Source organism: Filicampus tigris, chromosome 14 (genome assembly GCF_054856515.1).
Source record: "Filicampus tigris isolate MCC_2025a chromosome 14, RoL_Ftig_1.0, whole genome shotgun sequence".
Lineage (NCBI taxonomy): Eukaryota > Metazoa > Chordata > Actinopteri > Syngnathiformes > Syngnathidae > Filicampus > Filicampus tigris.
Genome location: NC_141230.1, coordinates 23,508,521 through 23,528,994, shown reverse-complemented (window position 1 = coordinate 23,528,994; position 20,474 = coordinate 23,508,521). Strand labels below are relative to the sequence as shown.

At 47.4% G+C, this 20,474-nt stretch overlaps 3 protein-coding genes across 6 annotated transcripts; 2 read left to right on the top strand and 1 right to left on the bottom strand.

Annotated features, from left to right (window-relative positions):
• Positions 1-569: 569 nt before the first annotated feature.
• LOC147136921 (trace amine-associated receptor 13c-like) lies at positions 570-17,803 on the bottom strand. Of its 4 annotated transcripts, XM_086050846.1 has the most exons (4): positions 17,702-17,724; positions 9,298-9,413; positions 7,772-9,195; positions 570-4,147 (listed from the first exon to the last, which is right to left on the bottom strand). In XM_086050846.1, exons 3-4 carry the CDS (start codon positions 7,948-7,950, stop codon positions 3,337-3,339), a joined length of 990 nt encoding a protein of 329 aa, XP_085906972.1. In that variant the 5' UTR covers positions 7,951-9,195; positions 9,298-9,413; positions 17,702-17,724; the 3' UTR covers positions 570-3,336. The 4 variants fall into 4 exon arrangements, 3 of the variants coding, with proteins under 3 accessions (XP_085906972.1, XP_085906971.1, XP_085906973.1); XR_015089473.1 differs by having other exon boundaries at positions 570-2,415; positions 2,791-4,147; positions 7,772-17,768; XM_086050845.1 differs by lacking the exon at positions 9,298-9,413 and having other exon boundaries at positions 17,702-17,774.
• LOC147136923 (trace amine-associated receptor 1-like) lies at positions 10,081-11,372 on the top strand. The gene has a single exon (XM_086050843.1). The coding sequence runs from the start codon at positions 10,128-10,130 to the stop codon at positions 11,370-11,372; it is 1,245 nt and encodes a 414-aa protein (XP_085906969.1). The 5' UTR covers positions 10,081-10,127.
• LOC147136922 (trace amine-associated receptor 13c-like) lies at positions 14,206-15,436 on the top strand. Its single transcript, XM_086052106.1, has 2 exons — positions 14,206-14,529; positions 14,623-15,436. The coding sequence occupies exons 1-2, from the start codon at positions 14,315-14,317 to the stop codon at positions 15,434-15,436; spliced, it is 1,029 nt and encodes a 342-aa protein (XP_085908232.1). The 5' UTR covers positions 14,206-14,314.
• Positions 17,804-20,474: the final 2,671 nt, after the last annotated feature.

Genomic DNA, 20,474 nt, shown 5'->3' with positions numbered 1-20,474 from the left:
ATTTATTGATTTTACTTCTATTATGGCTATTTTGTTGTTACAGCCGTAACTGTTGTGAAATGCGCTATGTAAATAAAATGGTCTGGTATTTTATTGTTTGTCTGCCTGTTCAGTATCTTGCTCTAGGACACTTGGACATGGTCGCAAGGGCCGGGTATGGAAACCGCAACCTCAGGGTTTGGAAACGACCGGTCCACCACTCAGCCATGTGGCCCCCGCTGTATGCCTCTAGAAGAGTTTCTCGTTTACAATGAGCACTGACAAAAAAGATGAAGAGACGAACAAAAAGAAGTCGTTCATAAAAACGTTCGATGCAGCGGAATGAGAAAGGGTAACGGCAGCAGGTCGAATGGAGTTGCGACATCGCCCGGCAGAAGGAGGACATGCAAAGGCCGCTCCCTCGATCGAGTGAGGCATACACGAAAGGAAAGGCAGCTGCCTCGATTGAGGCATACGTGAAAGGCAGCGGAAGTGACGTGCTTGGGCTTACTGGGAACTTTCGACTGGCTGCAAAAAGTGACATGCACTCCAGTATGACGGAAAACTACAAACAAAAACGAGGACACACGCAGTTTTTTTTTTTTATTGAAAATTTCCAATTTTGACTTTCTTACATTTTTGTGTTTTATTCATCCACCTTTTTGTATTTAAAACACAAACACACACAGGCACACGTATATTACATAGAGATTAACGCTATAGTTAGATTTTTTAAAAACCATTTATCATATTTATAACAACATTCATGTAAATAATTGTTACGCTGGAATGAATAACTATTAAATGAGTAATTACTGAAAACTGTCAAAGTATGACAGATTGAAAATGTCATGTACCTTCTTTAAGTGTCGTAAAATTGCTTTGAAAAGAAATAGAACATTGGCTCCCTCTGGTGGCCATTAAGTGAAATGACAAAGCCAACAATGTGAACTGAGTTGTTGAATTTGTTGTCGATCGTGTGCACTTGTCATGTCACACAGTTTGTTTTAAAAATTCAGCCCCCAAGACATAGTTTGACAGAGCAACATGACATTTTCTAGGCTAGAAGAAGTCCAGACTCCAGAGGTGGCCATCCCGTCTGATCCACGGACCGGCCCGTGAACGTCAATGACGGACGCCGAAGATAGTCGGGCAACTTAGAAAAAACAAACGAAAAAAACCCAAAAACTAACTAACGTGGTCAAGTGCAAACGGACCTCAACAGTCTGTCAATGACGGACGCCCGTTTTGCTGACGGGAGACGGAAACGCGACCCAGAATGCATTAGCTGTGTATGTACGGCAGGTGGCGGTACGCACTAAAGACAGAATCATAAGTTCCTCAGGCTGACTAAAACAATGCAATTCAATACAGTGCAACTTTGTGTCGCGCATTTCACGGCAGCCGCAACCCGTAACAAAGCACTTTAGCGTAACAGCAATAATACAACAACAAAGACAGTGAAAGCAGTCAATTAAAAGACAAATTAATGATACTAACACATATACAACAGACACCTGAAAACAGCATGACAGTGTTGGCTCAAAACCCAAAGAAGAATAAAAACGTGTCTTCAAAGAGAGGTTCTTGTGAGTTCAATTGTACATTTTTATTTTTACTTTTGGAAAGAGTGGGGTTAGGAGGTTGTGAAACTGTACATCGTCCCCCCCGACACACACTTCATTTCAGAAGGTGGCATAGAAGAACAAAATTCGAAGAATTTTTGTTTTTTTGGAATGGGTCATTTCTTGACATTTTCACAAGTACGAGGACGCGTTTTAATCCACCAGGATGGTACCTTTGGCAGCCATGTGACGTGGGATTCAGGTTAAGGTAAGCAATAGTTAAGAGCAGCAACCCGACACATTAGGATGTACACGGTGCACTCCATTGAGCATTTTAATCAAATCTGTTCAGATCATGGTGGACCAATTTTGCATCTGTTGGACCTTTTTTCCGGTTTGAGGAATGACAGACTGATTACGAGCATGCTTATTTGTGGCCGACGTTTTCAAGTTGTGTGTTTGCACTTTTAACTAGTTGACAATAATTTGGATTAGATCAAAGAATAGCTGTTATTAATCGTATAGCAACAACATATCATGTTGTGCTTTTTCGATGCATTTGCGGCGCATGGAAGGTCAAAGAAGCCTTTGTTGATCGCCAGATGGAAAATTGTCATGTTACAGCAGCACCAGATTGTTCAAAGAAAGTATATAACATGACACAAGCAAGACTTTAATTTGGAGTTTTGGATTTTTCTAATGAAGCGATGTTGCTCATGCGTGCGCAAGTGTACGTCATCCATGTGTATTTTTAAAGCCTTTGGGTCCAACTGGATGTGCGCGTACACGCTTGTGCGTGTTCCGAGTTCGACTCGATGTCCTGGTTCAAGGAATGACATGGCGTATCATTTTGCCACGCTGTTCATTTCTCCTGTGGAATAAATCACATTTCCCAAAACTTGCTCTGTGTAGTAATTGATGGCATTCAGGTTTAGTTACACAGTATGACATAAATTACAAACCAAATGCATTGCTTCGACACTTTGCTCTAGCGTACAACCTTTATTGGTTGGATTAGGGTGCAGAGGTTGGGGCCTTAGGCTCTCTGCTCTCACGACTGATGTGGAATGTATTCAGCAAAACATCTCTAACTGTAATGTCATATAGTTATGTAGTTAGCAGCGGGATAGTGCTAGAAGAGTCTCGAGGAAGAACTGTGCGGCAAGAATCCACCATTCAGTCTATTGTGAGGATTTCAAGTGCAAAAATCAAAAAAAGTCGTAGGCGAGTAGGTGAAGGGACCAACCACATCGCCGGTCGGGCGAGCTGCCCACGCGGGATCCCTCTCCGGAATGACGACTGGAGCGGGTCGGCGGAACTCGGGGGAAGGGGGGGAACAGGAGACGGACAAGCGACTGCAAGACAGAGAGCCAAACGCAAATCAAGGCGGCGCAGTGGCGGGGCCGAGTGACTGTGACAAAAAGGCGAGAGTCCTCGCTGACCAAGAAAGACGATATCGCAGTCGGGTGTCGCTAAATCAAGCGGGTGAAGGAAGGGCTGTGGCTAGGGTTAGGGGGAATTAAGGCCGCTTCCTCTTCACACCGCCGAGTGACGGAAGGGGATGAAATCAAGCCCACGTGTCAGCGGAACATGACCTGCGTAAGAACTCAGGTTCTCCTGCTCAGTAAACGTTGACAAAACACACGTCAGCGTTACAAACGCCAACGGGTCCGCTCGGAGGAGCGACATGACAGCGGAGACAACCCGCCTCATCATGTCCGCCTTTCAAATAACAGTCGGCTTCAAAGCGTGGACTTGCTTAGGCACGCAGACAAGAAAGCACGCTGGCGCTCTACTCCAGCACGTTGACGCCCCGGGAGGCGGGCCGCAGTATGCGCAGAGTCACAATGTGCGCGACGGCTCTTCGAAACCACGGGTAGAACCACACATAGATCAAGGGGTTCACGCAGGAGTTGAGGTAGTACACGTTGAGCGCAAACGAGGCACTGGCCAAGCCGTCGGCGGCCAGCGTGACGCAGTAGTAGGGACAGAAGCACATCAGGAAGACCAGGACCAGGACCCCAAGAGTCCTGGCCGCCTTCAACTCCGATTTCTTTGCTCTCATCGGGAGAGGCGCTTGCAGTTTGCCGCACCTGACTTGAGAGCGCATGGCTCGCGCCTGAGACACGGCCACCGCAAACACTCGCGTGTACAGAGTGACGATGATGCCGAGGGGAAGGATGAAAGTCACCAGCAGGTCAAAGACCGCTGCGGCGTAGTCCATACGAATGACGCACTCGCCGGAGCAAGAGGCATACTTGCCGGGATGCGCCAGATCGTCCTTCATTAAGACGCTACTCAAGAGAAGAGAGGAGAACCAGCAGAGGCAAACGCAAAGTTGAATTCGCTTCACCGTGACTTTGAGGCCATAACGCAGAGGCTGACAAATGGCCACGTAACGGTCGGCCGACACCAGCACCATGTTTCCCACCGAGGCGGACGTCACCGCGAAGGAGACCGCGTTGTACAGCGAGCACACAATGTCGCCGTGAGTCCAGCAGGATTTGTTCAGGTAGATCTCACCGGGCCACACCAGGAGGCCCACCAGGAGGTCGCAGACGGCCAGAGACAGGAGGAGCAGGTTGGTGGGCGTGTGGAGCTGCCTGCACACAAGGCAACCAACAAGCTCGTCAAACCGCGACAAAAACAATATATATATATATATATATATATATAGCGTTCCACGCAGACTCAGAGCAAGTCACAATGTTTCTCCCTTCCCCGGAGAGGAAGGAGACTCAAAAAGGAATCATGTTGAGCAGCCTGCAAGCAAATCAGTCCAACTCAGGGGGGTTAGTTCAAAGGTTGCGAAGGTTACAATTGGGAAAGAAAAAAAAAAAAAAAAAAACAAGAAAAAAAGCAGCATGTGCCTGAAGTGGGAGATTGAGGTGATGACGAGCAGGTTAAGCAGCACGGTGACAAGGCAGATCAAGTAGAGCAGAGGAGTCGCCAGAGCGCCTTGAGACCAAGCGGACGCGGGCTTCCGGCAGGACAAGTTGGCCAGCTGTGGGAAGCAGAGCTCCCATTGCTCCTGGCCGCCCATCCTCAGCAAGAGGCCGCGGACGGACGGGAAGTTGGAGGGAGCTCTGGCCCGTGGCTTTCTCGGGGCCGCTCACTTTATCTGTGCCGGCGACTTTGTCCCTCCCTTTGCCAGTCTTGCACTTCCTCTGATTGGTCTACGTCCCGGCCGCCCGGCCGCGTTTGCCAGCTCGATGACGAAACCTACGGCGAGGTCGACGGCTCGCGCCCACGGCTCGCGCCCGGTCGATGTGCGGCAACGCAATTAGGATTAGCTCCACCAATTCAGACGCCACCCCGGGAGACCAGCCGCTGATTTTTAGCCTTCGCAACATGTCGAAAAAGGTTTCAAACAGAAAATCTTTTTTTCAATGAAAAGAAACATCTTGGTCATGCGGTCAATAGTTTGAATTGACAGTAGATTAGAATTGATCAAGTGAAATAAATTTGGAAATTTGGCTCAAATATCCACTTAAAAAAGGGAACGCTGAAAGCTCCCGGCCGCGTCTTGAGAGGCAAGTGAACCGAGATCCGAGTTTTTTCAGATAGCAGCTGTCCTTTGGAAAATGTCATTTGGGGTTTTTGCTTGGACTTGCAAATAAAAATCTGAGATACGAGCAGAATAAGCACGCTTGGCAGAGCTTAACCTAGTTTAGCTTAAGGCTAACAAAGAAATGGGAAAATGAACTCGCGGTATCGGAAGCCTTTACGCAAGACTTTATGAACGCGTTGACGCGCTGAAGCAACATGTCGACAGAAGTTAGATTCGGGCTCTTTGGCGCATATGATTAGCTAGGTGACATGAGGCAGGCCAGGCCGTTCATTTTGCGCTGACCCTCTTTCTCTCGCTTTTACTTGGCTTTCCTTTTCTCTGACACCCTTGGCACACTTTTTAGTTGATTTCAGTTAAGGCCAAAGAGTCACACACGGGCTAGGTAGAGTCGCCCCGTCCCCCTTGCGGATGGGCGCCCAAGAGTTTAAGAGTCGGAATCCCGGGGGAGGGGGTTCCGCCTTCTTCCGCAATCTCGGCTCGACGGCCACGTAGCCACCTTTTTGGTGGGAAATACGACGAGTCCCTTCTCTTAGACGCCCCCTACACCGAGGAAGGGTATTGGACAACGTGCTTTCAGATATAAAGCCCCATCTGACTGGAATCGTTTTCCTGATCATATCGGAACCATCAACTCTATTCGGCTTTTGAAGTCATGCCTTTGAACGTCTCTCATTGCACTTTGCGTCCCCTCCTGTCCCCCAAGAGAAAACCGAGCAGCCTTTAAGCCTACAAAACATGGACTTGATTATATTGTCTTCTTTACTGTCTGTTATGATTGGTGTGTACGTATTTAGGCATTAATGATCCATTCGGTTCGGTTGTTACAGTCTGCGCGTGCATGATTTGTTGACTTACGTATGTTAGCGCACAGCTCACTTTTGTTGGGATTGATATATAGTATGGCGTTTTATGTTTGGATGTGATGGGTGAGTAACTGTGGCCAGAGATGTCTTCTATGTGTTGTGTTGTTATGTTGGATATTGTATGTTGGACCCCGGCCCTCTAAAATGAGATGGCTCATCTCAAGGGGTATATCCAGTTAAATAAATATATCCATTCAATAGTTCAACTGCGAATAGCCACCACGGACCGAAAAGAGCATTTTCCCGCAATGTCGTCATCAAACAAGACTTATCGTATTTTCTGGACTATAAGATATAGATGAGACACTTACTGCATTTAGAGCGATCTGAAACTGGAAATGTACACGTATGTACCTGCACAGATTCTTTCCTAACGGCAGCAACTTTGCTCAGTCAAACGGAACAGAACCAAGAGAAAAAGAATGAGCAGTACTTCTCTGCATTTGACTTCCCGCTGCCGCCTCCAACATCTCATCATCGACTCATTGACGCTAAGCTTGCACGGTTTCCTTCCTGGATAGCAACATCAATGGCCTTCAACTTCAAACTTGCATCATACCAACTTCTTTGTGTGGGTTCCAGCATGAAGGGCCGAGGAGTTGAAAAGAATTCGCTGTATGTCATTTGGCGTCCGTGTTCTTCTATCTGCTAAAGAAAGACTAGCGTATTATTCTTTGCATTGATTTTTTTCTTACTTTTGATTCTAATTCCGGTTAAGGCAACCTTAGCGGTGGAAGAAAAATCCACAGCACCTTCATATAAGCCGCATGGTGCGACACCTAGGAATAAAGTAGCGTCTTAATAAGTCCCAAAATACGGTAGTCACTTAAAACAATCAAGTCAGATTCGAGCATTTGGACCAAGAAATTTCAAAAAGCAACTTGAGAGTGAAACATAGGAAGGAGCTCAGAGTGGGAAAACCTCAGGTGGACACTTGACTCATTTCGTCACATGCTGGAATACATTCAAACGTATCAGCTGTCATCCAGCCGCGGCTTTCTTTGATATCAGCGTCGAAGTGTGCCTCGTGCGCCCCGGGGGGACGTCCTCGGAGGTTTTCTCTCGCGTATCGGTCGGCCATGTTTTTGCAGCCGCTTCACACCTTGGCCCATTAGCGTGCGACGATGACAGCGCCTTGCAATTAGCCGTGTGAAAACAACACAACAACATGTGAGGCAATGCTTGCGTTTCTCCCGGCCAACAGACAGACAAACAAACAACTCTCTTGTTATTCTTCATCACCCGGACAACGGTGAAGGCAGGATGACATCACTGTCTTACAACAAAAACAAAGTGACCTCTGGCCTTTCAACTGCATAGGAAGTCGCTGAAAAAGCAAAAACCTAGAGTAACAACATCAACATCGGCGCATGAGTAGCTTGAATATTCCTCTGGCCTTTCAACTGCATAGGAAGTCGCTGAAAAAGTAAAAACCTAGAGTAACAACATCAACATCGGCGCATGAGTAGCTTGAATATTCAGCCCCCGGAGCCAGTTTGACATGGCAGCATCCACTTTGGCTGCCAAAGTGGATCATGCGTAGACCCACCAAAACGTCTCAAGAGAATGGAAAAGTGATTTTTAAAAATGTTTTATATGGAATCATTCTGACAATTGCGGTAGGTGCCAGGATAAAGATATACGAATCGTGAAGAGACTTCTGGACACAGCCTTCTTTGACTGATCTGGTTTGATTTTGAATACAAGGCTGTGGACCAAAGCACCAGCAAGGCCTACTACTTTATCTGATCACTGTCAGAGTGAAGTTCAAGTGTGCAGCACCGGCACCTTACCTTGGCTGGCGCAGAGCCCGGTGGGCCCACTGGACATGTGCTTGCTCCGTATTCTGGTTCGCTTTAAAGCCTAGATAGACCAAAATGGCGTTGGCCAACAGTGACAGACGCTTCCTTCCCCCTGTCGGCACGTCACGCTGGCAAAACACACGGAAACCACAGACAGCGAGGCTGACCATCAAAGTAGCTTCTGCGCAGGCATAAGATGTAATACCCTTCCATACCGTCGGCGGCGGTAGTCACTATTTCTCACTGTTAGAAAAAGCTGTTGGCCGGGGCAGATTATAACAACGTAAACAATGCATTCGGCTCTATTCTTGGCTCACGATGAACTCCCACGCAAAATAAACTCTCACGTTCTTGACACGGTATTGTGAAATACTTCAATTGTCAACCCTCGCTCTTGTACTTGGAAGAAGATGAAGGCAGCGAAGGCGTGCTCACTGTTTATCCGCATTTGTCACGTCCCGTTTTTGCTCCAAGCGCTGATTTGCTAGCTAACAGCCAATCGGAGTGGCCAAATGTCACGACTGGCGACGCTGATTCAACATGCGTAAACGCTTCACGACCTCCGACGTCGGTCTGCTCTATCTAGGCCTTTAGTTTACTTGTCAGGGACCGTGGACAGAAAAGATTACACTCAAGAGTGGAGTGGTTCTGTGTCAGATGAACGGGTTGTCACTTATTTCCTTCTGCAGTCCCTGTGGCAGCTAAACGGTGTCCTCGACGGTCCAGCGACCCCAGGGCTCGAACACTTGTGCTACTATCCTCACCGGTTGAGAACCGAGTCCGCTAACCCCTAGGCTAAAAAGACGGGTCGGCCAGCCTGCCGGACGGACCTGCCTTTGGCGTCAACGAGTGAGGTTCACTTACAAGAACCCCCTTTCTCTGGACACCCCCAATGCTGTATACATCGTCACATGCTATTCATAGTCATAGTCATATAGAGTCGAAAGGGGAAAGCAGAGGCACTGTATGGACACGACTCAAACAGCACCTCAAACACCTAACGCAACGCTTCTAGCGACATGTTCAAGTCGCACACAGGACACCGTTGCCCTTACAGTTTTATAGACTTACTCTGTCTTTTACCTTGACAGTGACTAGTATTCTCAAGGCTTACACAGTTTTAAAGACTAACTCTGTCTTAGAGTTTTAAACACTGACTCTGTTTTGTACCAATTGACAAGGGACTAGTATTGTCAAGTTTGTTTTTTTTACCAGCGTGCAATTCACTCATCCACGAGTGTCGTGAGTTTCCTACTCACCCAGAGATGTCTTCACTCCTCCGGCTTCCCGTCAACCTTCAGTTCCCAGAAGTGGAGCCAAAGGCCAGTCCCGCAAAGGATCTTAGAGCCGTGGCCGCGGACTTTATCTGGAGATTGACTCGGCAGCTGGCAACCTTCCGGCATATAGGGATCCGGCTCGAAGGACCAATTTAATGTCAGGTTCACACCAAGTGAGACATTAGTAAACAACGCACAAAATGAGGATAGAAGACACTCAACACAATATTGTCATTTTACCTGCGCAAGGAGAGCGAAGGGAACTACCGCAACAGTTCCTAAAACCCTCTGATAAGCACCTCCGCCTCCTGACTTTTATTTTCTTAGGAGTCCCTGATTACAAAGGTGTTCCAGCTCTAAGGGAAAGGGGAGCGAAAGCAGCTGGAACACTCTGAACTTGTTTTGTCTATGTGTGTGTGCGTGTGTGAGCCATTATCGTACATATGTGGAAGCAAAGCACACCAAGCAAGTTGGGTCTAGATATGAAAAAAAGCTAAAGCTAAACCCACAAGCTAATAAAGCTAACAAGCCTAATCATGAAAAATCTAACACATGAATCACGATATGCATGATTATTCTTATACCATTCATTTAAAAAATATATTCACAAACGCTGGCTATCCGCAATGGGTCTGTGAAGCAAGTACAGATTTAAAATATATGTTTTTGGAATATCGTCAAGTTATCATTACCGAGTTTTTGGAAAAAATATGGAGATCTTTTTTTTCTTGCCCATATCGCCCACCCCTACCACTTAGCTGCATGTTGTCCAAGTTTTCCGCCTGCAACGCACCTCATTCAAATGATCAGCTCATCAGCAAGTTCGACAGGGGCCTGATAGGCCAACTTCTTTGACCAGATAACTAGGCAAGCCTCAATCCAAATAATTCAAATTGGTATATGCTGTCTTCTCAAATTAAAAAAAAAGGTTCAAAATGAAACTAACTTTAGTTAGTAGTTTGCATATGTTTGCATACTACTACTGATAGTTTGTATGTCTGTGGTATGTCATAGTTTGACGAACTTTGCTCCAATCCGATTTTCTTGGGGGAGGGACCAGAACGCAATAAATGCGGCGGACAACGGGGAGGTTCCGACAGAGCCGAGAGAGTCCGGGCGCCAGCGTCCGGATGGAGAGCGAGGCGGCGTCGGAGCTCTGCTTTCCACAGCTGGCCAACGTCTCCTGCAGGAGGTCGTGGTCATCGTCGTGGTCGTGGTGGTCGTCGTCGTGGCCCGCCTCGTCCCAAGGCGTCCTTTTGAACGTTCTGCTGCCCGTGGTCTGCGTGCTCACCGTGCTGCTCAACCTGCTGGTCATCGTGGCCATCTCCCACTTCAGGCACATGTTCTTTCTTGGGGCTCGCAGCTCCGTTTCACACCTGTTGCTTGTGACTGAATTTAGTACGGATCATTGCGACGCTCATGTCTCTGTTATTTGTCCAAATGACAACATGCATCATGTTGTTGTCGTTGTCGTTGTTGTTGTTGTCTCGGTATGCAGGCAGCTCCACACTCCCACCAACCTGCTCCTCCTCTCGCTGGCCGTCGCCGACTTGCTGGTGGGTCTGCTGATGATCCCCGCGCAGCTTTACAGTTCAGCATCTTGCTGGTTGCTTGGCGATCTTTTGTGTTCTCTCTTTAATCTCATATTGATCATGGTGACGTCCGCCTCGGTGGGAAACATGGTGCTGATCTCGGCTGACCGTTACGTGGCCATTTGTCATCCTCTGCACTACAACCTCAAAGTCACTGTCAAAAGAATTCGGCTTTCTGTCAGTCTCTGTTGGTTCTCATCTATTGTCTACTGTTGCATCATTTTGCACGACCAGCTGCTGCATCCGGGAAAGTTGAACTCCTGCTACGGCGAGTGTGTCGTCACTGTCGTTTACTACGCCGGTGTTGTTGATCTGATTGTGGTTTTCATCCTTCCCCTCAGCATCATCGTCACTCTGTACACGAGAGTGTTTGCGGTGGCCGTGTCTCAGGCGCGAGCCGCGCGCTCTCACGTTACGTGTGGCAAGCGGCAACATTGTGGCCCCCCCGGAGCAAAGAAATCCGAGTTGAAGGCGGCCAGGACGCTGGGCGTTCTGGTCCTCGTCTTCCTCCTGTGTTTCTGTCCATACTACCTTGTCTCCCTCATACCCGACAGCACGACCATGTCTCCACTCAAGACTTTTGTTCTCCATTTATATTCTTTCAACTCGTGCTTGAACCCGTTCATTTACGCTTTGCTCTACCCGTGGTTTCGAAGAGCGGTTCGACGCATTGTCACTCTGCGCATTCTGCAGCCCGGCTCGCGCGGGGCCAACGTACTTTAGCCTCAACACTCAAATGTGCTCTCTTTTTTGCGCCGTGCGTGCTGTTGTTGTTGTTGTTGTAATAGTCATTGTTATGGTAGTACGGTACTACGTCACACGGTGGCGCCTCTTGAATTGTTATGTGAATAGGTCACGCCCCCCTTCCTTGACCTTTTCTCTACACGTTTTGTCTTGGACTCCGTCGGGTGTAAACAGACTGCTGTGCTCTCAAGCAGCGCGTGGTCAACTTGAGTAATCGCTTTATGGGGTGCTTTCAAATCAATATATACCTGTGAAAATCTTTTACTAGCCAACAATGTGCAAGCACATGCATGTAAGTGGTTGTTGCTGGGGTTTTTTCTGTGTGTGAATAACAGAGTTGGTGAATTTTAAGAGCACTGTTACTGCACACTGTGTCGTTCTGTCGCTGCGCTCCTATTTCACTGGTGACTTCCATGAGCTTTAAGAGCATTCCGGACGCTACGTGTGTTACTTCCATCCTGGTAATAAAGTGAGGAGCCGTACGAGCTTAACCCTGGTCTGTCTTTTTTAACTCTAAGCTGCATATCATCATCATGTTCATAACCACCAATCATCATCATCATCATCATCCATTCATTCATACATAAATAATACATCCGGATGATGTGTTAAAGTCTTACTTGTGAGTCACTTGGATCGGATTAAGACATTAAGAATCACCGGCATTCAACAACACACCCTTAAGAGTAAATATAGAACGATGCAATCGTCTTGAAGCCCCAGTCTCAAACCTTGGCATAGGATTTCACAAACATGAAGGAATCTTGTGATGAAAAGTCAAAGACATGAAGACATTAAAGTTGTACACCCTATGATGACATTTTCAAATTGTATTGAAGTCTCGCGTTTCAAACACGATGACATCATTTGCATCAGACCAAGCACGCAAGCACGTAAGGCCCCAGAGAATCGGCAACTAATCCCCCGGGACCGCTTTGCGCAAACTGCTTCAATTTATGATCAAAATTAAGCACCACCACGTAGCATAGTGACTTCAAAAGGAAAGCTGAGTTGAGGGGGCGCGCAAAGCGGGCGTACAAATATTCCGGCGCCACGTACGGGATTTAGCAATTTGGACTTGCGGCTGAGGACGCGAGGACGTCCCCGCACAAATGAAACAAAGCTTTCCCGAACAGCCGGCAGCCCGGCCCCCGCACCCAACGCAAGCGCCGGCACACAAGCAATTTGGGAACTGATTTCATTCAGCCAATGCAGAACAAAAAATCTGCGATTGACACGGCCAGGAGGCCACGACGCACGATTGGCCGGCTTCCTCCAAGCAGGTGGCCGGCCGCAAGGCCGGCTGCACGTCTGCGCTCGTGACGTCAATGCAGACGTCCATACACAGTAACTCGCTTGCCCTCCTGCGGCTAATTCGACATCGTTCTCCAAAAAGCCGCCGAGCCATTGAGTTTGTTGGCAGAGCTTTTTTTTTGCTTTGCTGGGTAACACTTGCATTCCTTTTTTCCAAACAATACTTTTTGCTTCAAATCCTCAGAAAAGCACCTCAATGTCGGTCTCGGAGATACTTTCCGTCCTTTTTACCATGATTGAGGACTTGTCAAAGTCCTCGCTGCTTCTGTATATGGTCAATTGGAGGTATTTATGAATGCCAAGGAGGTATTTATGAATGCACGCACGCACGCACGCACGCACGCACGCACGCACGCACTCGGTGGCTGGTGCGCCATCAAGTCCAGCATATGAAGTGGTATGACAACAACATGCTTCCACGACATCAGTTACTACTTGCCTATTCAGCAGTTTGGCAGCATCGCAGCTTTGTCGGCATGACAGAAAGAGCACGTACCCTAGCGCAGGGGTCCCCAACCACCGGGCCGCGGCCCGGTCCAAAGATGGAAGAAAAAAAAAAAGTGCAGTACTTTGGTCTTATTTATTATCCGAGGCTGAAAAACATTTGATTTTGAAAAGGATTCTCTCGGTTACGTCCATCTAGGACTGACTCTTAACGCATGCCAAGTTGTCTCCGTCGCGTAAGGCTAATATCGAATGCACAAGCTAGCAGATGAGTAAGATAAAGAGACGGATTTGGAAAGTTTCCATAGTTATGCAGAGGGCACACGCAGATTGACTTAGCTGTGTCGTCCGGTGACTATCGTCAGACTTAGATTGACTCTGTTGGCGCTCGGAGCAAGTAAACTGCTGCATGCGATCTCATTTCCTTCCTTCGGCTAAACCAACAAGACTGACGTCATTGTTTTTGGCATCAAGAATGAAAGAAAGGTGGTCATTGACCAGCTTGGTTCGAAGGGCTATGAAGACAAAACTCTTGCTCTTCTAATTGACTTGGACCTGAACTTCAGCAGTCACATCCAGGCCATAAGTCAACCTTTGTAAACAAGTAGCAAGATTCACCATCTGGTTTCATTTCAGATTCATCTCGCGTCCAGACAAGATCCAGAGAAAGTCATTCAGGCCTGCATCTAGCAGCTACTGGCACACTCTTTTGTCCGGCCTTCCCAAAAAGACTCGGAGGCGACTTGCGCTTCTTCTCAATGCTGCTGTTTGAAGAGTTTGAAGCACAACTATTCCTTCTGGAGTATGACACGCAAGACCGGCCGCGACCTCATGTGACTGGACCCTAACCCCTAAATCCGAACCCGAGGTGGGCCCTCTGGCTTGCTTGCTTGCTTGCTCGCTCGCTCGCTCGCTGGGCGGCATCACAACCATTTTGGTTCCATCAACACATTTTAGGCCATTTGAAATCTGATCTGAATGTGAAAATAGTTGTTGGTGGTTTTCGCGCCTGGCCCATGGCGCTCATCGTGACATCATACTTGGAGTACTTGAAGAAACTTTGCTCCAATCCGATTTTCTCGGGGGAGGGACCAGAACGCAATAAATGCGGCGGGCAACAGGGAGGTTCAGACAGAGCCGAGAGCCCGGGCGCCAGCGTCCGGATGGAGAGCGAGGCGGCGTCGGAGCTCTGCTTTCCGCAGCTGGCCAACGTCTCCTGCAGGAGGTCGTCGCCGTGGCGCGCCTCGTCCCAAGGCGTCCTTTTGAGCGTTCTGCTGCCCGTGGTCTGCGTGCTCACCGTGCTGCTCAACCTGCTGGTCATCGTGGCCATCTCCCACTTCAGGCACATGTTCTTTCTCCGGGATCGCAGCTCCGTTTCGCCATTTAGTGCGGTCGTTGATGTTTTTCGGTGCAACCGAGATCACGCCTTGTCTATCTTGTCGTCTTTTTCCCCCCCCTTTCTGGCGTGCAGGCTGCTCCGCACTCCCACCAACCTCCTCCTCGTCTCTCTGGCCGTCTCCGACTTCCTGGTGGGCCTGGTGATGTGGCCCGGCGAGATCTACATGAGCTCCGCCTGCTGGGCTTTTGGTGATGTGGCATGCTTTCTCTATCATTTCGTGTCCTTCATCGTCACGTCCGCCTCGGTGGGAAACATGGTGCTGATCTCGACTGAGCGTTACGTGGCCATTTGTCATCCTCTGCACTATAACCTCAACGTCACTGTCAAAAGAATTCAGCTTTCTGTTAGTCTCTGCTGGTTTTTGGCCTTCCTTTACACCGGAGTCCTTTTGAGGGATCAGCTGGTTCACCCAGAAAAGTGCAGCTCTTGCTATGGAGAGTGTGTTATTCATATCGACATTGATGGAGGGATTCTCGATCTGATTGTGATTTTCATCCTTCCCCTGAGCATCATCGTCACTCTGTACGCGAGAGTGTTTGCGGTGGCCGTGTCTCAGGCGCGAGCCGTGCGCTCTCACGTTACGTGTGGCAAGCGGCAACATTGTGGCCGCCCCGGAGCAAAGAAATCCGAGTTGAAGGCGGCCAGGACGCTGGGCGTTCTGGTCCTCGTCTTCCTGCTTTGCTTTTGTCCGTTTTACATCGTCTCTCTGGTGGGCGATGTGAGCTTTTCCTCATCTGCGCAATATGCCCTGTACCTGTTTGATTTCAACTCGTGTGTGAACCCGCTCATTTACGCCTTTTTCTACCCGTGGTTTCGAAGAGCCGTAAAGGACATTGTCACTCTGCGCATTCTGCAGCCTGGCTCCTGTGGGGCCCGCATTCAGTAGACTCCCACTCACTCAAATGTGCTTTCCTTTTTCTGCGTGAATGCGTGCGCAAGACAACAATTGGATGCGACATCTGAGGAGAGCAGCTGGCATTGACTTGCATTATTGACTGCACACGTGTGACTTACAATATGGCAATAAAGTCTGGAACCATTTGCACCTGTCGGTCACTTTTCCTTTTGATACATAGGACACCTGTCACGTACCATAAACAGAAAGAAGACGGCAACCCAGTGCATAAACATGAGCGCAAAGTCATCCTAAACAGTCACTCTAACGGGAATGAAAATGACCACTGTAAAATGAAACAATGAGACTGAGATTGGAAGAGAAAAAGTCACACACTGTATGCAGAACAAAACAGCCTCTGAAATGAAATTGCATTGAAGTCCAAGTCTCATACGTTGACAGAAGGTACATTGTGTGATTAAATACAAAAATCAATTCTGGGGTTGAACATAAAATCAGAGAATTGTATTGAACCTCCCTCCCTGTCTGGAGCACGTGCAAAGACATGGAGACGTAGAGCCAGCCGTGATGACATCACGCCTGTCACAAAAGACCAATGGCACAAGCACAACGTGAGGCTCGTCGGGCCCGAAAGAATGGACAACTGACACGGACGCAGGCTCCGCCGTGGATGGACAACAGCCGTGACGAGATTTACGTGGCAAACCAAGGGAAACCTCAAGGCGGGAGTGCCGCCAATGAAGTGAAGAATGTATTCGTCTCACTCTCCCGCATGTGTGCAGATGCTCGTAAGTGTTTAACAATGATTAAAACGACCTTTCCTTACCAAGCATATCCTAATATTTTGAATTAGTAACACATTTTTAAAACTCTGAGGTTCTTTTGTCAGTTATAATTGGACTCATTTTTGACGAGGTGCCGCTTCGGTATCGAGGTACAAAATTGATGGTCACGGGCGTTAGGCTGACGACAACATTGGGCAACTCATCTACCGTGCGGCGTGTTCATTTTTATTCAGCGGCACCTTTATGCCTGTCAAGCAAGGTACAATAATGTCAGTCAGACGGTGTTGTCGGTACACGGCTTGTCTTGCATCATCGCAAACTGACAAAATTGCATCAAAACAATTTCCATGATGACCTGTGGCAATCCCATTGCTGTGGCTATACAGTTTTATTCACACGCATCACTCTATTCATGTTCATATAGAAATCACAATATGCATTTTATTCAGTAACAAAGACTGTAGTTTCATGAACTATAATTCGACTTGCGTTTAAATGAATGCGTTTAAACCTTGTTCTTAAAATCTTTTTTTTAATCAATTACTTGAACTGTTTTCATGCACTGGACTACGTTTGTTTTAACCATCGATGATCTCGGGATGAACAATATATATTTCCTTCAGGTGACCAAGAAAACAAGTAGACTCACTTTAATCCAAAACGTGGACAACTATGGCTTTCAGCACAGGCTAATAAATGGATCAGCGCTAACAGAGGCCCACACACGTGCTCTTGAGCTTCGTTTAGCATTTAGCATGCTTTGACAACACAAAAACAGAATTTATCAGAGCTGGCTGGGCATTTGACTACATGTCGAGCGTCCCTCATTAGTCATCCGTCTGCAGCGTGGGTACCATTCCGTCTTCCGTCAATCGCCTTTTTTCCGGGGGTGAAAAAATTGGACATACTATAGGCCGGTCTGCCTCTAATTTTAAATGGGCGTCCGTCATCAATTCCGACTAAACTTTCAGTAGCACCCTCCCGACGGAGGATATTTGAAGAGAAATAGTGACTCACGGCACTTTGGAAGCCTGCGAACGGCGGACTAAAAGGGGCTTCCGTCGACGCTTAGTCCGTCTGTTTTAAAAATGTTCCCGTCAATTCGTCAATCGTCAGCAAAACGCGCGTCGTCTGTGACGGATAGATGGACCGGCTCGTCACATTGGCGAGGGCCCAGCTCTGGAATGACATACTGGCGTTTCATGGCACGACACCCAAACTGGTTCACAAGAGCTTAGGCCACGACTTCAATACTATGCATACCCCAGCAATAAATACAATACTTTCTCTAATTTTGACACACAATGACGTCTGTTTCGTCTCCCGCGATCGCGTCGTACTACGTGTCCGCCATTGCAAGAATATGTCGTAGTCAATCACGTTCACAAAGACTTCAACATGAACATTCACTATTTAGCTCGACAATTTGTAACACACTCAAACACTTGTGACTATTTTCTCCAATTCTACAATTCTCTATCGTTTCTATCTTATTTACAATCCATCTTACCTGTCAAAGTACATTAATGTCCGTCAGACAGCGTTCTCGGTGAGCGGCATGTCTTGCATCATCGCAAACTGACTCGTCTTCTTCGACGGTAATCAGCCTCTGCTCTGATAAGCAAAGTTTTAAGCACCCTCTGCTGGCCAAACTCATATTGCACTCTGATAAGAAAATAGACGCTTAACTCCCGTGTGTGTGAAATGTGCTACATAAATAGAACCGCCTTGCCTTGCTTTGCGTTTGGGTCCTATTAGGCTCCTACTTTGTTTGAGTCTCAAATGTCTTCACAAGCCCACACTTGACAAATACTGGCAACATCCCCTGATGTAAATCCACCAACCGGGCATGAACTTTAGCCGGCGTGTCTATCATGAGGTGAGCCACAAAACAGTCTCAAGAAACGATGCCTGAACAGTCTTCCCTTTAGCTTTGAAGTGGCCAGCGTAGTCTCCCGCAAAGACGAGCTCCCCTCGAGATTTTGTCCAATTGCTACCAAATTTGGAGCATGAATACAAGACCCAGGGACATTTTGGGGTGACCTTTATTGACAGTAAATTGCGGAGGGCTCGAGTCTTTCTTCTTGGAAGCGGGCGGCCCGAGCCCCAGCTTCGGTCAATCTGTGCACGGTCAAATGAATACATCTCAAGACCGGCGAGGTATTGTGGCGAGAATTGCGCTGCCCACTGTAAGACAGCTTGGCCTCAGTCGCAGGTTCAGGGTCTTGCGGGAGGAGGATGAGCCAGAGCCCGGGACTGCCGTCAAGTGGCCTCCCGTGAGCCCCGATCCAAACGGCTGCAAGGAGCTGAACCGCGCAAGCAGCCTCGGAACCTTGGACAACTGGAGCGCTTTGCTTTGAAGAGTGGCTGCCGAGAAGGGCGCAAGTCCAAAGTTGCAAAACTCCGTTAGCCTTCCTAAAAGAATGGCCTATTTGGCCCCGCTAGCCTAAAGGCGAGATTCTGATTCATGTGGCCCCTCGAGAGCCAAGAAATACGAGTTTGAAGGCGGCCAGGACGCTCGGAGTTCTCGTCCTCGTCTTCCTCGTGTGTTTCTGTCCATACTACCTTGTCTCCCTCATACCCGACAGCACAACGTTGTCTCCACTCGATACTTTTGTTCTCTATTCATATTTGTTCAACTCGTGCTTGAACCCGTTAATTTAGGCCTTGCTCTACCCGGGGTTTCGAAGAGCGGTTCGACTCATTGTAGCCTGGCTCCTGTGGGGCCAACGTACTGTAGCGTGACATGACGATGGAATTAGGAAGACATTGCAAAGGATTGCATATTCTTGTTCATGTTCTGTTACCTTTCCTTATCAGGCTTGAGTCAGTAGCATCAGCTCCAAACCGTAGGAAGGGCGAAGTGATTGCAGTCAGCGTGGTAGACGGAAACAAAGAGACGTCAGGTCGCTTCACTATCAGGATTCTTTTTTTTAATTTTGATCTTTTCTCCTTCTACACTCCCACTCACACTAACCTTTCTTTTCTCCCGCCACTCCAGTACACGTCATACGTCACATAGCTGTCTCAGGCTGTCTGCTACAAGCCTAACACATGAATTAATTATTGTATAACAAAAAAGTGAAAAGTAAAAGTTTGTGGCTGCCTGACAACCCTCCCAAAAAAAAGATACAAGCGTGACAAGTCCTTCATGTAAATGGGATTTCACCGTTCTACCTACTTTCCACGCATTCAAAACGCATCAACATTATTCAAAATGATTCATTTTTAAAATTCGTTGTCGTCATTTTAATTGTTCAACCAACTACTTAATAAAGTATAAACGGTTCACCGTATGTATTTGTTTGACGATGAATGAAAAAGAAATCGCCAGCAACTTGGTCAACGGGTTCAGGAAGGACAAATCTCGCCACCTCGTGGACACCACACGTGCTGCATGTTGCATGGCATGCTGGGAGCTGAAGTTTCCACTCAGCCTGTCCTTTACTTGAATAAAATAAACGGATAGGCTTTAAGAAAAAAAGCAATACATGTCTTTATTACCTATGGTGACACTCCTTAAAACAAAATAAACGTTTTATTAAAATCAAAATGATTTCAAATGCCACCCAGCGCCCTCCAAATACTGCAAACCGAGCGACATTTTGTAAGGGCGCTTGTTTGCGCCGCTATACTTTATGAATTTATTCCACATTTTAGTCTCGAGCATTGCCAGAAGTGAGAAGCTAACTCGCTCCAAATTGGAGCAACACTAGTCACCCTTTTTAGTTCGTTGATAACTGATAATGCATTGTTTTCTTTCAAATATCAGTATGAGGTTGAATGAGGTCGCTTTCCCAATCCAATATTCCGAACTGAAGAAAAGTGAAAATTAACCCTCCCCCTCTTCATGTATGCGCACCCGACTTGCTCCACATTGAACAAAATGGGTCAGTAAATACTGATCATTTGAAGTATATTTAATAAAGGAATTCAAATTATTTGCTACAATGAACCACATTATTTGACGTGCATTTTTGGGGCTCAGTGAAGAACTGATTGATTGTAACAAAATGAAAATTACAAGGAAAATAAAACATTTTGCATCGACATTTACAATTGTAGTTTTTTTTTTTATTGAAGTGGTTCATCATGACCTCAATGCAGTGTTTCCATCCATCCACTATCTATTCCGCTTCTCCTCACAAAGGTCGCGGAGAGTGCTGGAGCCTATCCCAGCTGTCGTCAGGTAGTAGGCGGGGTTCACCCTGAAATGGTTGCCAGCCAATCGCAGGGCACCCAGAGACAAACAAACATTCGCACTCGCAATCACACCTAGGGGC

Bases quoted from the DNA above. Each gene is read 5' to 3' on its own strand.
- LOC147136923 (XM_086050843.1), top strand. From the start codon at position 10,128: ATGCGGCGGACAACGGGGAGGTTCCGACAGAGCCGAGAGAGTCCGGGC.
- LOC147136921 (XM_086050845.1), bottom strand. From the start codon at position 7,950: ATGGTCAGCCTCGCTGTCTGTGGTTTCCGTGTGTTTTGCCAGCGTGAC. The intron at 4,148-7,771 runs GTAAGGTGCCGG...CCTTGTGTGCAG, and splicing joins CGGGCTCTGCGCCAGCCAAG to GCAGCTCCACACGCCCACCA.
- LOC147136922 (XM_086052106.1), top strand. From the start codon at position 14,315: ATGGAGAGCGAGGCGGCGTCGGAGCTCTGCTTTCCGCAGCTGGCCAAC. The intron at 14,530-14,622 runs GCCATTTAGTGC...TCTGGCGTGCAG, and splicing joins CGGGATCGCAGCTCCGTTTC to GCTGCTCCGCACTCCCACCA.